General features: G+C 45.6%; 1 protein-coding gene across 1 annotated transcript; it reads left to right on the top strand.

Annotated features, from left to right (window-relative positions):
• Positions 1-4778: 4778 nt before the first annotated feature.
• Positions 4779-13394, top strand: LOC137039783 (tripartite motif-containing protein 16-like protein). Its single transcript, XM_067415057.1, has 6 exons — positions 4779-4978; positions 7848-7989; positions 8076-8309; positions 12112-12271; positions 12544-12591; positions 12841-13394. The coding sequence occupies exons 1-6, from the start codon at positions 4779-4781 to the stop codon at positions 13359-13361; spliced, it is 1305 nt and encodes a 434-aa protein (XP_067271158.1). The 3' UTR covers positions 13362-13394.
• The last annotated feature ends 199 nt before the right edge of the window (positions 13395-13593 follow it).

The following is a 13593-nucleotide window of genomic DNA, read 5'->3' as shown; positions in this document are numbered from 1 at the left end:
GACGTTACGTCTCCGTTCCCTCCTCAGGGAACGAGGGTTACATACTTAACCGAGACGTTCCCTTTCGTTCAGTCACTCCAACGTAACGTCAGTGACTGACGAATGGGGGGTCCCAATGCAATAACGCCACTCGGCTGTCTTCCAGTGCCCTGCGCAAGCGTGAGTGCCCTGATGCAAGTTAGGACGGTCAAAGGCCTCTACTTAACGCAGGAATAACAAGGTACACTGGGAGGCATATTCCAGGAGGAGATATGCGCCAAGATGCCTACCCGTAGGGAGGACTTAAGAATACACGTATGACGCCGGGGGGCTGCATACGGAAGATCACTGGGGTACCAGCCGCAGGTGGATTTTTAACCCCAGGGGGTGGCAAGGTTGCCAAGGGAATACACCCGCTCAGGGAGGCTTATGGTGGAAATACACATGTGGGGGTCGCCGGAGGGGAACCATTCACATGGGGCACCTGGCCGGACACGAGTGTCTGGGCTAAGGGCAGACTTACTGGCATCGGCGTCGTCAGTGCTGGAGGAGCTCAGGGCTCTCGGGGAGCTCACCTGAGAAGAATATCGCACGTATCCAGTCCGTGGAGTGGAATGGCGAGCAAGCGAAGACACCTGAACCAATCCATTACCGGCCACTTGTAGAGGCGAGTACATAGTCGGATACAGGCTCCACCCGGAGGTTATAAAACCTGGCGAATGTATTTGGTGTCGCCCAGCCTGCAGCTCTGCAGATGTCTGTCAGCGGAGCGCCACGTGCTAAAGCCCAAGAGGAGGCCACACTCCGAGTGGAGTGGGCCCTGACCCCAAGGGGACATGGACGTCCCTGCTGCTGGTAAGCCAAAACAATGGTGTCCACTATCCAGTGAGACAGCCTTTGCTTTGAGAGCGCCTTCCCTTTCAGCTTCCCACCATAACAGACAAAGAGCTGGTCTGAGGTCCTGAAACACTGCGTCCTGTCTATGTAAGCGCGAAGACAGAGCAATGCCAAGGCTGGGTCTGCCTCCTCCAAAGGCAGCGCTTGCAGGTTCACCACCTGATCTCTAACGGAGTGGTGGGAACCTTGGGCACATATCCAGGCCGGGGTCTCAGGATCACGTGAGAGTCAGCCGGCCCGAATTCCAGGCACGCTTCGTCAACCGAAAATGTCTGCAGGTCCCCTACCCTCTTGATGGAGGCCAATGCGGTCAGGAGCGCTGTCTTCATAGACAAAAACTTAACATCTACTGACCGCAAAGGCTCAAATGGGGCCCTCTGCAGAGCACTTAGAACTACTGAGAGGTCCCAAGAGGGTACGAGAGGAGCACGAGGAGGATGTAGTCTCCTCGCACCCCTCAGGAACCTGATGACCAGGTCGTGCTTACTTACCGTTTTCCCGTCCAAGAGGTCATGGTAGGCGGCAATAGCGGCCACATAACCTTCAGGGTGGATGGAGACAGCCTTCAATCCAACCCTTCTTGGAGGAAAGAGAGCACAGACCCGATCGGGCACTTCCAGGGGTCTTCTTGGCGAGAAGAGCACCAATTGACGAAGAGGTTCCACTTCAACGCATAGGCCTGTCTCGTGGACTCGGCCCGAGTGGAAGTGATGGTAGCCACCACCGGAGGTGGTAGGGTACTCAAACCTGCCGCGTCCCGTCCAGGAGCCACACGTGGAGGTTCCAAAGATCTGGACGCGGGTGCCACAGGGTGCCCCATCTCTGAGAGAGTAGATCCTGTCTCAGAGGAATCAGCCAGGGAGGGGCTGTCGCAAGGAGAACTAGTTCTGGGAACCAGGTCCGGCCGTGCCAGTACGGGGCGACCAAGATGACCTGCTCCTTGTCCTCCCTGACCTTGCACAGAACACGTGCAAGAAGGCTCACTGGGGGAAACGCATACTTGCGTAGGCCCTGCGGCCAGCTGTGCGCCAGTGCATCCGTGCCGAGCGTGCCCTCGGTCAGGGAATAGTACAGGCTGCAATGGGACGAGTCGTGGGAGGCAAACAGATCTACCTGTGCGTCCCCGAACTGATCCCAGATCAGCTGGACCGACTGGGGATGGAGTCTCCACTCCCCAGCGATTGGCTGAACCCGTGAGAGCTCGTCGGCTGCACGGTTCAGGATCCCCGGGATATGGATAGCACGAAGGGACCTCAGGCGCTTCTGACTCCATAAAACGAGATGGCGGGCGAGTTGAGACATGCGGTGGGAGCGTAGACCGCCCTGGTGGTTGATGTACGCTACTACGGCCGTGTTGTCCGATCTGACTAGTACGTGTTGACCCTTCAGCAACGCTAGGAAGCGGTGCAGAGCGAACCGTACTGCCAGCAACTCGAGGCAATTGATATGCAGGCGGCTCTGGCTCTGAGCCGACAGCTGCATGTCCATTGCACATGGCACCCCAACCCGTGGTGGACGCATCTGTAGACACAACAACATGCCGGGAAACTCGTTCTAAGGGCACACCTGCCCGTAGAAAGCTGAGGTTCGACCACTGGGTGAGTGTCTGTCTGCAGGCCCGAGTCACGGGGACCCGGAGCGTGCCAGACTGCCATGCCCATCTCGGGACTCGATCGCGAAGCCAGTGCTGAAGCGGTCTCATATGAAGCAATCCGAGCGGCGTCACCGCGGCTGCAGATGCCATATGCCCCAGGAGCCTCTGAAACAGTTTCAGTGGAACCGCACTCTTGCTCTCTATCTGACGGAGGCAAGTCAGCAGTGACTGCGCACGCACACCGGTAAGCTGCGCACACATGGCGACCGAGTCGATCTCCATACCGAGAAAAGAGATCCTCTGCACTGGGCAGAGTTTGCTCTTCTCCCAGTTGACCCGAAGGCCCAGACGAGCTAAGTGGTGGAGAACCAGATCTCTGTGTTCGCACACCCGGTCCCGAGAGTGGCCCAGTATGAGCCAGTCGTCGAGATAGTTCAGGATGCAAACCCCTTGTTGCCTGAGTGGCGCAAGGGCTGCCTCGACAATCTTCGTAAAGACGCGAGGGGACAGAGCTAGCCCGAATGGTACTACGGCATACTGATATGCCCGCCCTTCGAACGCAAACCGTAGGAACGGTCTGTCTTTTTTTTTTTTTTTTTTTTTTGTCGCGGAAGGATGGACACATGGAAGTACGCGTCCTTCAGGTCGATCGCTGCAGACCAATCGCATTGATGAACGCATTCGAAAAAGGCGTTTCGCAGTCAACATCCTGAACGGAAGCCTGTACAGGGATCGGTTCAGGACGCGAAGGTCCAGGATCGGTCGTAACCTACCGGATTTCTTCGGTACAATGAAGTAAGGGCTGTAAAAGCCGGACTTCATTTCGGCTGGAGGGACGAGCTCGACCGCGCCCTTTGCCAGTAGGGTCGCGATCTCCGCACACATGACTGGGGCATTGGACCCCACCATGGTGTACCGGACACCCCGGAAGCGGGGAGGAGCTCGCGCGAACTGAATCGCGTAGCCGAGCCGGACGGTCCATGCGACCCAGCGGGACAGTCCCGGCAGCTGTAGCCACGCTCCCAGGGAGTGTACCAACGGGAGCACCGGCGTACCCTCGGTGGGGCAGCGAGGCAGCGTTACCGGCCCGGACTCGGGTGGCGTAGCGGGCCGGTGTCGGAGCGGCGGTAACGGCTGCGCCCTGACAGAGGAGACCAGGGAAGGACTCGCGTTCCACTGGGGTCTGCTCTGAGAAGGGGCTGGCGACAGAGAGGGACGAGAGCGGCGTGGCCCGTGGGCGGCGCACACTGCCGTCACCGGTCTCTGGGTGCTCAGGGATGGGTTAATCAGTTCTTTCTTTACAAAGGGGGCTGCTGACCCGTGGGCCAACAGCTGGACAAAGGATTCTCCCCCGGCCCTCCACCGGGAGAAGGGGCGGACTTGCCACCGTCCCCTGAAAAGAACTGCCCATCCCAGAGCTGTCCGCGCCCGGAGCGCCGCTAGCCTAGTGTTCTGCAGGCTGCGGGGCTGGAGCGGACTGGGACGGCTTCCTGCAGCGCGCTCCGCGGCGTGGCCAGGGTGAGGCTGCTGCTGTGGCCACGCGGGAGGGGGTCGCAGGAGGTCGCCCTGGCGGCGAGGAGGCTGAGGCAACTGTGCCGGCGGCGCTTAGGTGCAGCAGCGGGCCGCCGGGGCAGATGGCCTCAGTCTGGCTCTGGGGACGGCCAGCGCAGTCCTCGACCGTGCCGCCGATAAGGCCAGCCTGGGATATGGGCGAGCTGAGGAGGCGGGCTCACTCAGCCTTCCCACATCGACCAAGTAAGGCCAATTGTCTTTCCCGGACCACAGCTGTGGACATCTCCTGACCCAGGGGGCGTGTGGTCACCTACGCCACGCTAGGCGGGATCGGTGGCGGCACGCAGTTAGTAAGCCCTGGATCAGCTCTGTCCTCGTGCATACACATCGGGGCGGCAGCTTACCCCATAGCACTGCTGTACTACGCCACAGAAGTAGACGAGCTAACAGGCTTGGGAGGGCGCTTAGGATAGCCTCACCGCGTCAGGTCAAAGCACTCAGTGGACACCGTAGTGCGCAACAAAGCACCTGACTGAGGGGGAGGGACCCCAGTGTACCCTTAGGCCGCAACCCCTCGAGGGCAGAGAAGGCGGAGGAGGCCACCGAACGGTCGCGGGAAGACCCGGAGATCTCCCGGACCGCGTGGACTCCTCATGCATCTCAGGAGCGAAATGGCATTGGGGGCGGGGCCCGCAGCTGCCGGGTGCCACCTCCAAAAACCAATCGCCCAACCGCGAGCACTCGTGACAGGGTGGAGATTCACACCAGCCCGAGGCCCGCGGCTGCCCGAGATAACATGGCTGTCAACTCTAGGTCAGATTCTACAGTGCTACAACACCCGGAGGCGGAGCATAGCCGAATCGTCGTCCCCAAAGGACTCCAGCCCACCTTGAGATGCGGCAATCGACCTCTCGACGCTATCTGGAGTATGAACGAAACGAACAGGGCGTCAGCAGACGGTCCCGCTGCTTCAGTCCAACACTCGCTGGAAGTGATGTGCAAGAGGGCGGGAGTGGCCCGAGGAATGATCGTCGGGGTTCTTAATACCACAGCACCGCCCTCAGGTCACCCTGGCCACCAGCCAAAGTACCACCTCTCTCGGAGATGGTAGATCGGGGTGTGGCAGAGGGGACTCTCTCTCTTTACAGAGATCATTGAGTCTTGACCACAACATCGCGATGGTCATGTTCCCGCAGAGGGAACACAGCACATCCACAAACACTGTCCGAACGTGCCGGGCCCAAACACGTCGAGCAGTGAATGCGTCCCAAAGACAGCAACAGATATCGACCGCACCCGGAAGTGCGCGGGCAAACCGTCTTGAAAAAGACGTGCCACACGCAAGCTCTTTTTGTGAGAGGAAGCTCTGCAGAGTGCCGAAGCGCCCAGGGAAAAACACACACAGCTGTTGCAGATCACTGCGCAGATCAGCAGGCAGGCAATGTGAGATCGCTGGAACGCGCCGTCACACCAACACCCTGGAGAACCGCTCGTCTCGAAGACTGAAGAGAGGACTTCAGAATTCAGGATTGCAGGAGTGCAGAGATGCTCTTGGCTCCGAAGCAGAAACATAATGCGATTCATGCCAGCTACTTCCTTATATACCCAGGTGGGTAGGCGGAGTTACGCATGCAAATCTCGCATGCCCATGGCATTGGTACTGCCATTGGGCGTTTTCTTAGATCTCGAAGATGATTGGCTTCTAGGCGAAACCCCCATTCGTCAGTCACTGACGTTACGTCGGAGTGACTGAACCAAAGGGAACTGTATTTCCGTCCTCACCAGTGGACAATATCGTTCTGTTCATTCTGCTTGTCTGCCGCTTTAAATGCTCGAGGTCATTATGGATTCGATTGTCAATGTTTTTCTCACCTGGAAAAAAATTGTTCTGCAAGTGATTCCAAAGATTATCTCTGCCTTCATCGTTATAGATGGTGTGAACTCTGCTATTCATTAATGTTGGGAGCGATTTTTAGAACTTTATCGTTACTATCTGTAGTTGTGGTGTGAAAGAGCTTTCTTTAAGTTGCGAATCGGTTCAGTGTGTCAAATGTTGATTTAATAGTCGCTTTGACGAATTCCTTAAGTTCATTCAGAAGGATTCGTTTCGTATTCGTTAGCTGATTCAAGATTAAAACCAGTGTAACGCAGTGTTAATTTCGTTGACGAAGACTATGACGAAAAATATTCGTCAACTAACCTTTTTCACGGACGAAAACTAAATAAAAAGTCAGATATGATGACGAAGAACGTGACGAAATATAACTGGCACTTTAGTCAACGAATAAAAATGAGACGAAAATATATGGGGGGGACGAATGGAGAAGAGATCCAATCATAAATACTCTTTTTGTGGGCCGTGTTGGGTAGAAACGTAGAAATCCAATCAGAGCGAATCTTTGAGGGTAGGTTGATCTATGCAGAAGCAGCCGAGAGCCATTTAAAAAAGCCGCGGCAAATGCAAGCGCAACAGCTAAACAAACGCAGCAGCAGTTACACAGAAAAGACAGAACAGAAATGTCAGAGGCACATGAGTTACATGCCAAAGCACGCACGCCAAGTTTATTTTATCAGATAAACCACCGTGTTTCCGCCAGCTGCTAAACTTGGAATACAATAGAAGCTAAAGAAAACCACGTCTGACCTGTATTGATTAGACCAGCGGTTCCCAACCGGGGTGCCGTGTAAAACGCACTTGCACCGCGGTCCATCTTACATCTGATGATGACGCATCTTTGATATGGGTTGTAACTTGAAAATAATGCTTTATGTATGTTTCTGTCGATGGATACACGTGCTGACTCCTCAGTGATAGGCTACACTACAACAACGATGATAAAATAAAAACTGGCAAAATGGTTTCTCTTTGTAAACTGTGTTCAATGCATGCGAGTGCTGCCGTTTGTCCAGTCATTTCGCCGTCCTCACCCGGGACGGGTATATTCGCCAGAAGACGCGAATGAGAGCGCGCACGCGCTGTGTGAAGATCTGTCATCCGAGAGCGCGCACGCGTCCCACAGCGCGCAAATATTCAGTTATCGTTCAAGTCTTGCGCTTGAACGGACAAACTCATACAAAAAGTATGTCAACATGTCCATCTTGTTAAGTATCCAAGCAGACATAGTCTGAATATGCCTTAAGTGAACTTTATACAGTCGAGAAAGACGACGCATACCCCTGTCTTAAAGGGGCAGCAACCTTTAATGTCAAAGAAAATATGAGGACTCACTGCTCTTGATTGAATAGCTTGTGTAAGTTTAATAAGGATTAATCTTTCATTTAAACAGTTAAATAAGTAGTTATTTTACATTTGATTATTTATTCTATTTCTCTACCTAAAACTAACGTTAGACCTACCTGAAAAACAGGAAATGCATTGTTCATTTTATCAGTATCTTTGCTTAATAGAATTTATTTATGCTACTGCTTGTATTTAAGTTATTTGCTCTTATCTTCTTTATTTTTAATAGTCCTTTATTCTGTGAACATAGCAAATACCGAACCGTACTGAAACCGTGAACCTAAAACGTTATACAAACCGACCCGTGAGACTAAGACTAAAACTCTTATGATATTTAGTCGACTAAAACTAGACTAAGACTAAAAGATTTCAGATGACTAAAATGGGACTAAAACTAAATGGTGTGTTATTCAAAAGACTAAGACTAAGACTAAATCTGAATTTGCTGTCAAAATTAACACTGGTGTAACGTTACGTGAGTGAAAATAAAACGAGTCATGAAAAGAATCTGCTCACATGAGTGAGTGAGTGAGTGAGTGAGTGAGTGAGTGAGTGAGTGTGTGAGTGAGTGAGTGTCTACTAATTCTATAATATTGTAACGTTTAAACATTGGTTTTGTGATAGATCGTTTTTTTTATGTGACATTTCCTGTTTTTGGTTTGTCCTTCAGAAACAACTGAAGGAGACACAGATACATTTCTGTCAGAGAATCCAGCAGAGACAGAAAGATCTTCAGCAGCTGAGAGAGGCTGTGGAATCTCATAAGGTGAGTCTGGAGAAGGAGAGAAATTTGAGAACTATCTTCCTTCAGTCTCATTGAAGCCATTGTGATTGTGATATGTGTCCTAACAGCGCTCTGCACAGACAGCAGTGGAGGACAGTGAGAAGATCTTCACTGAGCTCATCTGCTTTATTGAGAGATGCCGCTTGGAGGCGACACAGCGGATCAGAGATCAGGAAAAGGCTGCAGTGAGTCGAGCTGAAGTACATCTGGAGCAACTGGAGCAGGAGATCAATGATCTGAGGAGGAGAGACGCTGAGCTGGAGCAGCTTGCACAAACACACAATCACATCTATTTCCTGCAGGTAACAGAGATCTAGAAGAGCAGATCATAGTGGATTTGAACAAGATCCTGCAGGGAAACATCTCATGAGAGAGCAGATGACTGGGAAGTTGTCAGGAATTCAGTAAAATTCAGTGAAACTATGTGTTTTCATTTATTTGTCAAACAAACTCTCAATGAATCAAGCAACGTTATGTATATAGCGCTTTTACAATGATGATTGTTTCAAAGCAGCTTCAGTGTTAAACAGGACAATACTGCAACAAAATTTGATTTGGCTGTACAGTCTTTCTGGAGAAAATCAGCTTAAAAAAAATATCAGCGTGATGTTATCAGCTTATTTTAATTTATCAGCGACAATGTTGGCAGATCAGTATTATAGTTTATAGAATTAAATAAGACCTCATTAATTAATTTTATATTTAGAATAACTTAGATCATAATTTTAGTGAATTTTTGTGAAACTCTCATCTAATGATCTTTTTTTGAAAGATGGAAAATCTAATAGGAAACATTTTTCTGAGCTCTCCTTTTCTGGAATAAATATTTAGGTGGCAAACAACACTAATTTTTCTTGCTGATTTCTTCTGTCATAATGAAATCTGTGATCTTAATGGAAAAAAAGGTACAGTAGAGGTACGATTTTCTCTTACGGTTGGGGACACTAAAATTATGATCAAAGTTATATAACTAATTATACAAATACAATTTATGAATTAGGTTTTAATTAATTCTATAAACTATAATACAGATCTGCCAACATTGTCGCTCCATGATAAATTAAAATAAAATGATAACATCACTGTTTTCTCCAGAACGACTGTACAGCCAAATCTAATTTGTTGCAATATTATTCTGTTTAACACTGTGAGGCTGCTTTGACACAATCGTGATTGTAAAAGTGCTATATAAATAAAGTAGATTGATTGAATACGCAAAGCTTCCGCAAAGAGAAACAGTTCAAAACTGCTTTAAGCCTTTATCTATTGCTGAAGATTTGCCATATGCTGAAAATGAATCCTGAAAGGGTTAGTTCACCCAAAAATGAAACCAAGCCTATTTACTAGCCTATTTTATTATTTACTCACCCACAAGTTATCATAGGTGTATATGACATTCTTCTTTCAGACAAATACAATTGGAGTTATATTTAAAAAGTCCAGGCTAACGTTAAGCCAAACAATAGTTGTAGCTGTTTTTGAAGTCCATAAAAAATGCAGCTGTCCGTCAAATAACGTGCTTCACACGACTCCGATGGGTTAATAGAGCCTTCTGATTCGAATCGATGCGTTTGTGTAAGAAAAATATCTATATTTAAAACTTTATAAAGGAAACCCGCCTTGAAGTCTTCCATTGTAGCCATGGCTGTTTAAGTATTTAACAGCTACAAGATGGCGCCAGCATTAAGCATAGAAGTAGTACCGGTCAAGATAACTCGTAGTACCCGGATGAGCGGTTGTTATTTGGGAATAACATACTGCTGGAATGCGCGATTGACCAATCAGAATCAAGTATTTCACAGAGCCGCGTAATAATGAGAATGAACAGGTTTAGATGTTGATGTTTTATTGAAAATGTTTGATCACCATTATGGTGATCGTGTTTCCTTTAGGTTTAGGCATTTTGACTATTGCTGTTTTATGTGAGTTTGGGGTTTTTGTAACAGTGTTAACAAAACACATTTTCTGTTAAAAAGAAAAAGAAAAAAAAAGCCATAAACAAAAAATTTCATTAAGAAACATGTTTGAATAAACTCATCACTGACTAAAATTTGTAATAAATAATGTAAATAAATTGGTTTTATTGGAAAAGTTTGGTCACCATTATGGTAAGCTAGTAAGTAAGTTGTGGCTATTGTTACAGTGTAAACAAATCCCATTATTGTAACCCACTGTATTTAAAATTGTTTTAAAATGAGAACTGTTTGAAGCAATCAGTTTTTCAAATGAAAAGACATGGTATTATTACAGTAACATACTGTAAAAAAGGAGGGCTGTAAATTAACTAGTACATTGCTGGCACCCACAGCTGCCAGTAGATTACCGTTATTTTACAGCACAATTTTTTACAGTTAGCAGATTTTGTCATCCAAATGATTTCCTATAAAGTTCACATAGTCCCTTGTGAAAAAATTGCTTACTTTGAATGTGTACTTAATAAATCTTTAAAAAAATAAATAAAACTGTACTGATATATAATATAATATTATTAAAATATAAGGCCACTTAAATGCGAGGATTCACTTTCATGTCAAATGATCAGTTTTACTTAAAGTATGTTTTTAACCATTACATTTATTATTATATTCATTATGTATCTTCTTGCTACTAAATCACATGTAAAGTGCTTAATTATATTTCTTATATTTAATTGTATTGTGTTATTCAATATTTGATGTTACTATATTTTAAAAGTACTAAATTGCAACATATTTAACAATAATATTACTAATATATGTTAAATACTTGAAATTCAAGTTGAAAAAGAAAGGACATTCAAGTATATACTATAAATGATTGTCAGTACATTCTGCTGTAACTTTAAACATATTGCAAAGGTGATGGAAGTACTTATCAAATAATATTTAAAGATGTAATTAAATCCCTCTTAAGTTTACCTGCTTGCATTTAATGTAAATTTAAACTATAATACATTCATGTAAATAACATGCAATTAAGTGTCTGAAAATGTTACATTAAATCTGCATTTGAGTGTGTGTATATATATATATATATATATATATATATATATATATATATATATATATATATATATATATATATATATTAGGGCCGGGACTTTAACGCGTTAATTAAGATTAATTAATTACGTGACTTTAACGCGTTAATTAATTACGCAAAAAAAAAAAAAAAAAATTAACCGCATTTATTTTTGCACCGCGGAACGTTTTTCAATGAATCAGTTTCGACGGACCGATTATACTGGAACACCAACTTGCGCGACAACTACAACAACAAACCATGGGTGCGTCTCAATCCGCTCCCTAGTTCAGTAGTCAGGGCACTGATCAGGGAGTCAGCCCATTGACTTATGTCTTGATCAGTGCCCTGACTAGGGAACTAGGGAGCTGATTGAGACGCAGGGCATGCGTGAACATGAACGAAGAAGCTGATGAGACTGCTTTGCTCGGCCCCGTGGATGGGGAATTTTGTTTAAAAAAACGAAAGAATGGAAGCGTCGTCAAGAGCATGGTTGTGTGCAAGCTATACAACAAGGAATTTGCGTATCACCGCAGCACATCGAGCCTCAGATATCACAAATATGCTTTTGCTTAACTTAATGGCAAACATTGCACTGGTCTGCTGGACTGAAATAAATAAACAATATTTTGTTGATTAAGCTTATGTTTTCAGTCATTATTCAATGGTATACTAAAAATACATGTGAAAAATTACTTCTCATTGTTCTCAGGTCAAATATTTATATGCGATTAAAATGCGATTAATTTCGATTAATTAATTACAAAGCCTCTAATTAATTAGATTAATTTTTTTAATCGAGTCCCGGCCCTAATATATATATATATATATACTATATTAATAAATAAGTATATTATTTCCATAATAAATGCAATAAGAATATTTTAAAACTATTCTTCTTTTTCACAAGGAGTGTAAGTGGCAAACAGTGTAATTTGTATAATAAATGCCATATAATGAATATGAGAAAAATGTAGCTGATTGCGTGAAAGTGCTGGAGTTGATGTGAGTTACTAAGTAGTGCAGGTTAGTGCAGGTTTGACAGTAGTGCAAGTTATTGTTTGAAGTGTGGAGCTGATGATCTTTGATTTTTGTTTTCTGTAGAGTTTCCAGTCTCTCTCACAACCTCCTGAATCTACAGAAGTAAATGACGATCCCTTCAGTTCTCTCTCCTCTTTTGATAGCGTGAGAGAATCCGTCCATCAGCTGAAATTCAAACTGGAAGATTTCTGCAAAGAAGAGCTCAAGAAGATCTCTGACAGAGGTAAATTCACAGTTCAAGTTAAATTCAAGTGCAATGTGGACAAGAGCTTTAACTTCACCTATACAGAATGGCCACACATATCCCTTGATGATTCAGAGGTTCGGCACTCGTGGGACAACCATATATTGATGTAATTAAGGATCAAATCTGATAAAAGAGGCCCCTGGAGTTTCATCTGCTCTCAGAAATTAGTCCAAAATGTGGAAAATGATATTAGAAATGTTTCGAAATGAATGCGTTTAATGCATTTCTCTTCCCACATATTTCCACAGTCACATTCACCAACATGAATCCCAAGACCAGGAACGACTTCCTACAATGTAAGTCACTAAGAAAACAAGCAGACAATCTCACTGTTAATGTTCTTCCTGTAGAAGGTGAAAGAAATCATGATTTATACATTTAATAATTGATATTAATTTAAAATATGGTTTGCACAGGATATCTGATCAGCTGAACTGACCACTGCTGATATACATTGAACAATGAGTAATGAAGAGTTCAGATACATTAAAAGATCAGAAAGATTCATAATTTCTGATTCTGATGTGTTTTTTTCCCCCCATCAGATTACCCTCGGCTCACTCTGGATATGAACACAGTGAATAAATACCTCCACGTGTCTGATAGGAGCAGAGTGATTACTTACACTGTCACAGAGCAGCCGTATCCTGATCATCCAGACCGATTTGAAGGATATGTTCAGTTGTTGTGTAGAGAGAGTGTGTGTGGACGCTGTTACTGGGAGCTTGAGTGGAGTGGGGATAAAGTGTTTATATCAGTGTCATATAAGAGCATCAGCAGGAAGGGATTGGGTTATGAGTGTTTGTTTGGATTTAATGATCAGTCTTGGAGTTTGATCTGCTCTCCCTCCAGTTATGTATTCACACACAATAACATACGTACTGAACTTCCTGTAGTGATGATCAGCAGTAGAATAGGAGTGTATGTGGATCACAGAGCAGGAACTCTGTCCTTCTACAGCATCTCTGGCACAATGAGCCTCATTCACACAGTCCAGACCACATTCACTCATCCACTCTATCCTGGGTTTACTGTTTGCTCTGGATCATCAGTGAAACTGCGTTGATGAATCAGAATAGATTGTAGAGAGATTTTACCCATGATACTTTGAGCTGCTTGATTAATCAGTAACAGTGAGATGTGATGAAATGTCTCTCTTTCTCTTCATTACATTAAAGGGTTAGTTCACCCCAAAATGAAATTGATGTCATTAATATCCCTAATGTCGTTCCACACCCGTAAGACCTCCGTTCATCTTTGGAACAAAGTTTAAGATATTTTTTATTTAATCCGAGAGC

The sequence above is a fragment of the Pseudorasbora parva genome, chromosome 14 (assembly GCF_024679245.1).
Source record: "Pseudorasbora parva isolate DD20220531a chromosome 14, ASM2467924v1, whole genome shotgun sequence".
NCBI classification, from domain to species: domain Eukaryota; kingdom Metazoa; phylum Chordata; class Actinopteri; order Cypriniformes; family Gobionidae; genus Pseudorasbora; species Pseudorasbora parva.
Note: the sequence above shows the minus strand (reverse complement) of the source record. Positions and strands in the feature narration are given on the sequence as shown.